A 10,660-nucleotide genomic window follows, 5' to 3' on the forward strand; every position below is an offset into this window, starting at 1 on the left:
CCCCCAATCAGCCGCACTGCACACGGAGACCAGGGACACAAACAGAGGGTTAGACACCTGTCATGGAATGGTACAGGCCAGCAGGCCATCACACTATTCATATTATATTATTTCCTTTGTTAGTGACGATGCTTCTTTTAACACTTCTCATGTATTAAATCAGCTTTTTAAATCTTACCTGAGGTAAATATATGAGACTCAGCAGAGTGAGTTAATTAAATTAACATGAACCTTCCAACATCGTGTTTCCTTTGTGCAGTAAAACAAAGAGTTTGATCCGAACGACAACTTCATGTTCTTCTGAGCTTAGAAGTTAGAGATCCATCACTTCCTGTCATGAATAGAAACCAACTGCTGGATCCAGCAGTGCCGTCTGTGGTTCGTCTCAATTCCTGCTCCCATGGTTCGACTTTAATTGTGGTGTTCTGCTAGGCTCCATCCTCGGCCCACTGCTATTTGCAGAGTAAATATTTCCTCTAAGCCAGCTCATTCAGATCCAGGATATGATATATGTAGACAGACGACACAGATTTATGATCCATTTCCCAGCAGCCTCGAGAATCTTTTCTCCTTCTTTCGTTTGAAGGTTTAACACAAACTGGAGCTCTGCCCTAAATTTTAGACATACACAAACACACACACACACACACACAAAGTATTGACCTACTATCCACAGATGTGTGAGCTGCTGCGTTAAGGAGGAATAACTGCAACGTTTTACTTTACATCTTTATTTAAATAAGAAACACCTCATTTGATACAAAACAACTTCACTTCATCTTTTCTTTTTTGACTGCGATGTTCAGTAATGTAAAGCTGGCAGCTCGTCCTCCTTCCTCTCCTTCTCCCTCTCCTCCTCCTCAGCTTCATCTCTTCTTCTTCTCTCGTCCTGATCAGACACTTCAGACCGTTTGCTCATCTTTTAAGTCTGAAGTTTTTTCTATCCAGAGTAAAAACATTAAATGATCTCTCTTTAGACAAAGTGAGTCTTCGTACAGTTTCATGATATAAATACATTTCATGACCCACGGACATCATCCCAGGGAGCGATTTCCCTAACGACAGTTTTAAAATGAAAGCGTGTCCGTGTGGAAGGAGCCCCAGAAATAAAAGCTCCTGTTGTGTGGATGAATGAAACTGGTTTGAAACTGGTTTCATGGTGTAAACACACGAGGATTAGCTTTGGTTTAAGTTTCTTCTTTTCTCTGTTTGTGTTGATTCAACATGAAGAAGAGAAAAGGCGGAGCCTGATCAGGTCAGGGAAGTTCGCAGGTCACATGATGAGTTCAGTCTGATAAAGTTTCAAAGTGTCTCCTGATTCCCATGACGACACTGTGTGTGTGACACGCACACGGACTAAAGGGTTGCAGCGTCACGCGTGTCTCTTAACGTGTTGTCCTGGCGTGTGCACGTGGCTCCTGCGTCACACTGAACTGAGGCTTTCGAAGCCGCAGAACTTCCATCGTTTCTCCAGCGTGGCTCCGACGCCGCTCAGCTCCTGACGGAACACGGCGGGCAGTCGGACCATGAGGCGCTCCAGCTCGCCGGCCGACACCTGGGAGGACCAGAAATATGAATCACTCCACGCTGAACTGTATTTATTATTACAGGTTCACTTTCTAAATGTGTAATTTATGCTAATTGAAATGTGACCTGATGGCGCCGCCATCAGCAGGATTATAAATGTTAATGTTAAATTGAACTTTGATTTACTTTGGAGTCGAGTCTCTGGACGTACGACACCAGATATTCCAGGTTCGCCCCAAACGGGTGAACGTGGAGGAACGTGGAGATGACGCCTGCAGAGAAGAAGAAGAAGAACAAGAAGAAGGGTCATTTTAAATAAAAATAAATAAATAATATAAATATAAATAAACAAATTAATATAAATTAATACATTAATATGATTAAGAATCAATAAAATACATATAAATAAAGTTATAAAAATACAAATAAATAAAACAATCAAAATAAACATAAATGAAATAATCACCCAGAAGCAGAGCCTCTTTCTCTGAAGTGACTCCTCCCCTCATGATGACATCACTCCTCCTGTCTCTGCTGTGGAACAGTGATGGTACACAACCGTTCATCCCCTGAGGACACAAACACACAAACACACAAACACAAAAAAACTGTAACTACAGGAGGCTGATGACACTTTGATTTACTTTTACCTCAGTATCTTTCCAGAGTTTTGAAGGTACTTTTACTGCAGTAAAGTATCTGATTACTTCCTTCACCACTGACTTATAGAAACGAGAGTTCATCCTGTGAAGTCCATGAGACAAACAAGCACTTCAAATATGATTAATGTTATATTTATCATGTGCTTCTGACCCCAGCCATGTTTCACCCACATCATATATGTACCGTGTGTGTGTGTGTGTGTGTGTGTGTGTGTGTGTGTGTCAGTAAAGTGCTGATGAGAGGGTTAAATTAAGACTTGAACTTTTCCTGCTCTAACATCAAATTCAACTCAAAGAAAAAGACACGTTTGAGATTTAATTCTGTGAATCTCTGTTAAAATGTTTCCTCTGGTGATCGACTGACGGTTCGAGTCGTTTCAGTTTCGAACCTTCTCATGTGGCTCACGATTGGCTCCCTCCAACGCCTCCACAGGACTGTTCAGTAACTACAGAGATGGAGGAGAGATTTATCAGTCTGTGGATCAGGTCATGAACATGTGATGATGTGATTGTGTGAACGTCTGAGGGGACGATGATGCAACAGGATGATGCCTGGACAGATTTTTCCTTTGCGCTGCAGCTTCAGCTCTTCTTCTCGCAAGTCACATGATCTCTACCTGCACCACATGTCCTCTAATCACTACGTGTCTCGGGTCACATGATCTCTACCTGCACCACATGTCCTCTAATCACTACGTGTCTCGGGTCACATGATCTCTACCTGCACCACATGTCCTCTAATCACTACGTGTCTCGGGTCACATGATCTCTACCTGCACCACATGTCCTCTAATCACTACGTGTCTCAGGTCACATGACTCACTCTCAAAGCACAAGAGAACATTGTGGTGATGCAGTTGCCATAGCAGCTCTCCTGTCAACTTCATCCCTCCATCATTTGTCACCATCCTCTCTGTGTGATTGCGTGTTGCTTTTTTGCACAAAGCACAAAAGCAACAAAGTTGCAAACCCAAAAAATCTGTGCTAGTGAATAAACAGCTGCAAACGTCCCATGAGGATGTTGTGTCATGTTGTGTGTTGCGCATGCTGTGTTTTAACCTCAACACACAGAGGGCACACACACCTTGTCTCGGAGCAGGAGCCCCTCCCCCTCCAGGTAACGATGCTCGTCTCTCGCCTGCTCCAGTTCGGCTTCTTTACTCGTCAGCTTCTCCTGCAGGCTGAGGAGTTGCTGGAGGAAAAACACACAATTATCTTCACAGCACAATTTTTTCATCTAGTAAAATGTGTTGAAACCCGTTGAAATGTGACCTTTCCTCAAAATGATTCGCTCAGAATCGGATCCGTCCTGGTGGAAAAGAAGTATGACACATGTATGGGGGGGGGTCAGTGTCAGGTGACAGGATGGGGTAGGATGCTCATGTATATTTATTATATATTATAATGTAATATTTATACATGAAGTTCGGTCGAATCAGCAGGTGACAAATGAGAAGCGACAGCAGAGCGACATGTTCGAGTCAAGTACACAACACACAGCGACCACAAGGACAAGGCCTGTGCATGTGTCTATGTGTCTGTGTGTGTGTGTGTGTGTATGTGTGTGTGTGTGTCTGTGTGTGACGTGCCTCGTTCTGTCAGTGCTGCCACTTGAGATCAACAGTTACAGGAAGTTGAAGGGAACTCCTGGTAAAAGAGCTGCTTGTTCTGACAAAGCTTTATGAAATCAGTGGAGTGAAGGATCATGGGAGGACGCTGACTCGTCCTTCTGAGTGTGAGGAGGAGGAGGAGGAGGAGAAGGGGGAGGATGAGGAGCAGGAGGAGCAGGAGGAGGAGCAGGAGAAGAAGAAGAACATACCTGCTGCATGTTGATCATCTTCTGCTGCAGCTGCTGGATCTGAGCGTCTGGACTGTGTGTCTGCTCCTTCCTCAGGAGATCCACCTCGTTCCTGTAGGAGTCGAGCTGCCAGCGCAGGGAGTCGTTCTCCTCCCGCAGAGACGCCTGATCCCACACTCCTGCAGGAGACGACACGGGGAAAGCATCGGATTTGAACGTGGGATTTGAACGTGGGGTTTGAACGTGGGGTTTGAACGTGGGGTTTGAACGTGGGGTTTGAACGTGGGCTTCACCCGGCCTGTGGCTCGTACCGTTCTCCTGAGTGCGGAGCCTCTTACAGGGATTCTCGTCCAGCTCGTCGTCGGACATCTCCATCTCCTCCTCTCGTCTGATTCCCATGATCTCTTCACTGTGAGCGTTTCTCAGCTCCTGAAACATCAGCAGGACAAACACTGAAACAACATGTGACTCATATAAACACAGTGAGGATCCATGTTATTAGTTATGTGACATCTTCTCTGAAGATCATCAGGAAGCTGTGCTGAACAGAGTCAAGTTAAATCAGAGTTGGTCCATGTGAAGCTGAACCTGAGTTAGTTCGATTCCAGGTGACAGTGAATCTTTACCCTCAGACCCAGCGACTATAAATAAACTTCCTCCAACTTTAAGCCAAAATATCTTGAATATGGCGCCACCATCATTTTTATATCATGAGGATTATGATATATACTGCAGGCAGACACCAGGGGGCGATCAAGACGCTTAGGAGCCATCATGTTGTTTCTAACTTTAAGTTCAATACTTTGTTCAAACTAATATAAAATCACGATCTATGATTCTTGTCTTTTTAACTTAAATTTAATTATTAAAAGAACATTTATCGTGCTGCCAATTCAATTCATAACTAAGTGAGAGAGCGACAGGTAAAAACAGCTCTGACCATTCAGCTGTGAACATTAATATCTATCCATGATTTCATCAGCTCTGATTGGCCCCAATGCTGAAACAGAGAGAAGCTTGGAGCTGCTGCCCCCTGCTGGAACAGAGGTGTCGTTACATCTGCATCTTCCTCATCTGTCCACACGTTTCTGACCGACGAGAGAAAGAGCTGCAGCTTCGCACACTTACCACGCTCGCCACAAGGAGGCGCTCACACTGGAGCTTCAGCTCCTACCTCCATCACATGTTCTGTTTAACTGACTGACTCTGACCGTCCAACATCCAAAATACACACATCACAAAACACAATTATGGAAAAAGCAGATATCGATTCAAACATGTTCACAGGTGTTGATCTTCAGCTACTGACGATCAGAGAATATCTCCAAGTATCTCAGATCGCTGCAACCTGGTGGTGATCAGGAGGATTCGGCTTCACTTTGAGGAGGCGTCATGTCGTCCATCTTTATTTCTGGTCCGTGTCTCGGACTGAACGCGTGAACCAACATGTTTGATCCTGGTCGTCCTGGAGTAACACTTACGTTACCTTGGAAATCGTGTCGGCTGCAGTAGAGCTATAAAACATGTAGATTTTAACCTGTGATCGAACTCGTGAATGTTCATTAAATTGAAAAGATAAATAATCTGGGGTCTCATTTATAACTCAGATTTGATTTAACAGCTGAGTTACAGAGCCAAGTCATTAATAGTTTTTATTAATATCTCCTAACACTGTGCGTAAATAAATGAATACTGCTGTGACAGAGGGGATCTGTTAGATGTGTGAATGGAAGGACGAGGAGGAAGAGAAGGTTCAGTGATTTCTGATCTCACACATTGTGTTATCCACACATTGTGTTATCCACAGAGTGTCAGTGTGTTGTCTTCATTAGTGACATCACTGCTGTCCCATGAAGTGGCTCTTCACCTCCACCTCACTAACTAACACCTCGATGTCAGTGTCAGAAAGTTTCACTTCCTCTTCTCATCGCTTGATGCCGCGCCTCCGTCAGGACTCACGCTGGAAACCCATTGGTCAGGAGCATCATTTGATATTCATGCTGTACTTTGCATTGACCACTTACGGTGTAAAGTGGGCGTGTGGAGGGCGGAGTTAGAGGCAGATCCAGGTATGAACGTTTCCAGGTGGACTGTGGTTTATAAAGTGAACATGCGTTCAGGTGAGCATGAACTCGGTTTTACAAATCTGAACTTTCTTTGGCCTCCGGCTTTTATGAGTACGTTCACTTTTAGTATGAATCCTACGCACTCTTTTATTAATCAGACCCAGATGTTTTGTAGTGACGCTTGATAAACATCTGTGTGAAATGTCAATCAATCAATCAATCAAATTTTATTTGTATAGCCCATATTCACAAATTACAATTCATCTCATAGGGCTTTAACAGGGTGTGACATCCTCTGTCCTTTCTGTGTTTGTTCAGTTTCTCTCCACTGCTCTTCATCTGAATCCAGCTTCACCCTCATCTTCCTCCTGCTCGTTGTCTAGATTCCACTCTGGAGAAAACAACTTAACCCTGGAAATCACCGATGCCATGGCAGCGCCTCACACTTTCGAGGAGGCGTCAGATCTGTGCTTTACAGAGGGGGGGGGGGGGGGGTGGCAACAGAGGCCGCTGTCAGAAGAAGAAGAAACAGAAGAAGAAGAACAGGACAGATGCCACAGGCCTGTCTGTCTTCTGTCTCCTGGGTACAGCAGAGAAGAAAGAAGTGAGTATGGGGGGGGGGGGGGGGGACAGAATAAAGGTACCGACCTCACACTGCTTTCTCCAAATGTCCATGTTCCTGCGCTGAGCTTTAGAGAAATGGTCCCACGCCTTTTGCCTCGTGGTGGCGGTGAAAACAGCTGAGATCTTCTCGACTTTGGGGTGAACAGGGAGGAGGGGGGAGGAGGAGGGAGGAGAGAGGAGGAGGGAGGATGGAAGACGGAGGAGGAAGGAGGGAGGAGGAGGGAGGGGGGAGGAGGAGGAAGGAGGGAGGAGGAAGGAGAGAGGAGGAGGGAGGGGGGAGGAGGAGGGAGGAGGGAGGAGGGAGGAGGGAGGAGGAAGGAGGGAGGACGGAGGGAGGGAGGGAGGGAGGGAGGGAGGATGAACGGATGGAGAGAGGAGGAGAGGAGGGAGGGAGGAGAGGATTGAGGAAGGAGGAGGGAGGAGGGAGGAGGGAGGAGGGAGGGAGGGAGGATGAACGGATGAACGGATGGAGAGAGTAGGAGAGGAGGGAGGAGAGGAGGGAGGAGGGAGGAGGGAGGAGAGGAGGAGAGGAGAGGAGGTGGAAGGAGGGAGGAGGGAAGAGGAAGGAGAGGAGGGAGGAGAGGAGGGAGGAGGGAGGAAGGAGGAGGGAGGAGAGGAGGAGAGGAGGAGGGAGGAGGGAGGAGGGAGGAGGGAGGAGAGGAGGGAGGAGGGAGGAGGGAGGAGAGGAGGAGAGGAGGAGAGGAGAGGAGGAGGGAGGAGGGAGGAGAGAGGAGAGGAGGGAGGAGGGGGGAGGGAGGAGGGAGGAGAGGAGGAGAGGAGGAGAGGAGGAGAGGAGAGGAGGAGGGAGGAGGGAGGAGAGGAGGAGAGGAGAGGAGGAGGGAAGAGGGTGGAGGGAGTAGGGAAGATGGAGGAGGGAGGAGGGAGGAGGGAGGAGGGAGGAGGGAGGAGGAGGTCAAGACAAAACAAGCTGTTTATGCAGCGTTCAGCTTGGACTGACTCCGCCCACAAACACCAGGAGCAGCTCGTTAAAGGAGCAGTTCACTCAATCATCTCTGCAGTGACATCATCAGCTCAGGGCGCTGGGTCTCAATTCAGGGGACGCGTCTTTCAGAGGACACGAAGGACACAGGTCTGGGACATTAGAGAGCTCCGCCCCTCCACTTACTTATTTTCATGTGTAGGGGGCGTGTCCGACTAGATGCAGGCGTGTGATTGGAGAACTGAACACAAACCAGATTTAAAGCTGCAGTAACAGAATCCGACCGTTCAGTGAAATGCTCCTTTAAAAAGACCAAAACAAACTTTCCCTCAAATTCACAAATGTTCATAACAAATAAATATCGTAGAGAAAAACATTGTTTGTTCAAAGTTAAAGAATAAAACTAAATAACATTGTTTTCCTGTCAGAGAGACGACGACTCGAACACCACAGAATATAATATACAAGTGTCAGTTTAACCCCGCCTCCTGCAGAACCCCAGAGAGCAGGTTTACAGGAAACAGGCCAGGATAGGTCGATCCTTGAGTGAGCGAGTCATGTGACGAGCAGGTCTGCACCAACCTGACCAAACAGAAGCAGCTGAGAAGACGCCTGTTTTCTGACGGATGTTCAGTGACTGACAGCTTCATACTCACCCCCCCCCCCCCCCCCACAGCCTCCATCACATGACCTGTGGGAACTGCTCATTTCTCCTGATTAACTCCTGATGTTTACATCAGGAGTTAATCCAGAGCAAGACGTGTTCCTGCTCTGGATTTCGAGCTTGATTTACATCAGTCAGTTTATTTGAGGGTTCGGTTGAGAGTTGACGTTGCCCCAGAGTCGATGTTTGTTAGCTAGCTTGGCTTAGCTCAAAGACTGGAAGCAGTTGAGTCATGTTCTCCTCCACATACGTATAAATAGGATCAATCAGTCCGAAGCTGAATGGATCATCCAATCAGACGTCAGCGCACTTTAGTTTCAGAACGATTTCATTTTAATATTTGCGTCCTTCCTGTTTGTGGAACTCGTGAACAGGAAGTGACGAGTCTTACCTGAACAACTGCACAGTCACGGTTACTATGGTGGAAGCGGCTTCACTTGGACTGACGTGATCAAACACAAGAAGGATCCTTACACTGAGTCAGGATGGAGAGCAGGGCGTTCTTGAAGACCTCTTTGGCGACTTCCAGCTCCTCCTCGTGCTGAGCCTTCTCGCTCAGCAGCCGCCGCACGTGGCCGTTGGCCGACTGGACCATGGAGTAGAAGTGATTGGACGTTCGGCGGTTGACCTCGCCGCGGTCGATCCACGTGAACAGCACCGTCGTGGCCTCGCCGAAGTTATGGTCGTCTGAGGGGAGGAGGAAGAGGAGGAGGGAGAGTAAGAAGAAGATGAGGAGGAAGAGGAGGAAGTGGAAGAAGAAGAAGAGGAGGAAGTGGAAGAAGAAGAAGAGGAGCAAGAAGAAGAAAAAGAGGAGGAAGAAGAGGAAGATGTGAAGGAGGGAGAGGAAGAGGAGGAGGAGGAGGTGATGAAGATTTCCTGAAGGTCACGTGTTCATTTATTCATTAAACAACAACAGAGCAAAGTGTGAAAAATTAAACTGATTTTAAGTTCTATATGACTTTAACGTTGTTTGCGATCTTTTCTCCGAACGACTCCTTTACGTGATTACGAAGATCCCGTCTGCGAGCTGGTTTACAGACGCCAACATTTACACACCTGATGTTGTGGTCAACCAACAGGAGCGAGCTGGAGGTGCCCGTTGCATTCTGGGTATTTGACTTCACTTAACTTAACTAACCTCTGTCTCCTGCAGGTGAATGTGGTCACTCTGTCTTTTGTCTTCCAGCTGAACAGTCGAGTTTTATGTCTCTGCAGCAGTGAAACGTCTGAACCTCTGAAGACCCCCCCCCCCCCCCCCACGCTCCTCCTCGGCCCCGGCACCTCTGACGCTCTAAAACCAACAGAGCGGCGCCGGCGCAGGATGAGCGTCCTCCCGTGAGTCGCTCGCTGCTCTCGACTCTCTGAGTGACGCCACAGTCACTAAACACAAAAGGCATTTTTGATTTTCAACTTTTCATCCAAAACCAAGAGCTGTGCTCGGCATCAGTCACGAGTCTCTGTGGGCCGCACGCTTTCCCCTCCATTTAAATAATAATCGAGGGTTGACTGTGAATTAGAGAGCGTTTAATGAGCTCAGCTGCAACACGACCTGTAAGAAGACACGTTGCTCTGATAAGCCCGTTCACACACAGCAGCAGATTACAGTCACATTAGAGCAAACACAATGAGGCGCCGCGGAGCGGGGGGGGGGGAATGGGGGTTTATTTCCTCCGCTGTTCGAGGGGAAGAATGAATTTATAAAGGTTATTCAAAGAAAACACGCTCAGCTGGTAGACTCGTGTTTTTAAACTGATCCGATTTTTCTACAACATAGAAACGGGTTCAAATATGACAACTTTAACCTTTAAATAATAATAATAATACCAGAGCTGATGTATTTTGTTGTTTCAGGAATGTGCAAAGATCAAGTTCATATTTAAAATCCTGGGATCTTCATTTCTAATGTTAATTAAACGTTACCTTATCTTGGAAGATCATGTTTCAAAAATAAATTTGCATTTAAAAAACAACTGGATGAATTCAACTTTTATTTGTATTTCTTCTGTTTGTTTGTGGATGAGCCTATTGAGATAATATATGTGTGTGTCTGATCACATACAGTTTAGTGGGATTTTGTTGTAGTGTTGGTTTGTGTTTGTTTGTCTGTTCTTTGCCGAGTTGTGTTAAGTCTCTGTTATTGTTAAATGAACAAATTAAATCCACACTGTGAAAGCGATGACTATGATTTTGTAGAAACAAGCTGACGTGACATGAAAACACGTCTCTCTCTCCTGTCTCACCTTTCAGTCTCTCTGCCAACATGGCCGCCTCGTGCTCAGAGTAGTGCACTACAGGGGGAGGGGACGGCGGGCGCAGGCGGTCCTCGTGGACCTGCCGGCGGTGTCTGTCCTCTCGGGCCAGCAGCCGCTGGTTGCACTC

General features: G+C 46.8%; 1 protein-coding gene across 1 annotated transcript in view; it reads right to left on the reverse strand.

Moving 5' to 3' along the window:
• Positions 1-731: 731 nt before the first annotated feature.
• enox1 (ecto-NOX disulfide-thiol exchanger 1) overlaps positions 732-10,660 on the reverse strand; it is a 45,146-nt gene continuing 35,217 nt past the window's right edge. The window contains exons 7-16 of the mRNA XM_062402227.1: positions 10,522-10,660; positions 8,756-8,968; positions 6,702-6,808; positions 4,299-4,416; positions 4,009-4,166; positions 3,274-3,381; positions 2,579-2,635; positions 1,994-2,096; positions 1,714-1,799; positions 732-1,555 (exon numbers count right to left, since the gene is read on the reverse strand). The exon at positions 10,522-10,660 is cut by the window's right edge and continues 95 nt beyond it. Of these exons, the coding sequence (XP_062258211.1) occupies positions 1,424-1,555; positions 1,714-1,799; positions 1,994-2,096; positions 2,579-2,635; positions 3,274-3,381; positions 4,009-4,166; positions 4,299-4,416; positions 6,702-6,808; positions 8,756-8,968; positions 10,522-10,660 (1,221 nt within the window). The 3' untranslated portion in view covers positions 732-1,423. The remainder of the gene's footprint in view (positions 1,556-1,713; positions 1,800-1,993; positions 2,097-2,578; positions 2,636-3,273; positions 3,382-4,008; positions 4,167-4,298; positions 4,417-6,701; positions 6,809-8,755; positions 8,969-10,521) is intronic.

The sequence above is a fragment of the Platichthys flesus genome, chromosome 13 (genome assembly GCF_949316205.1).
Source record: "Platichthys flesus chromosome 13, fPlaFle2.1, whole genome shotgun sequence".
NCBI lineage: Eukaryota > Metazoa > Chordata > Actinopteri > Pleuronectiformes > Pleuronectidae > Platichthys > Platichthys flesus.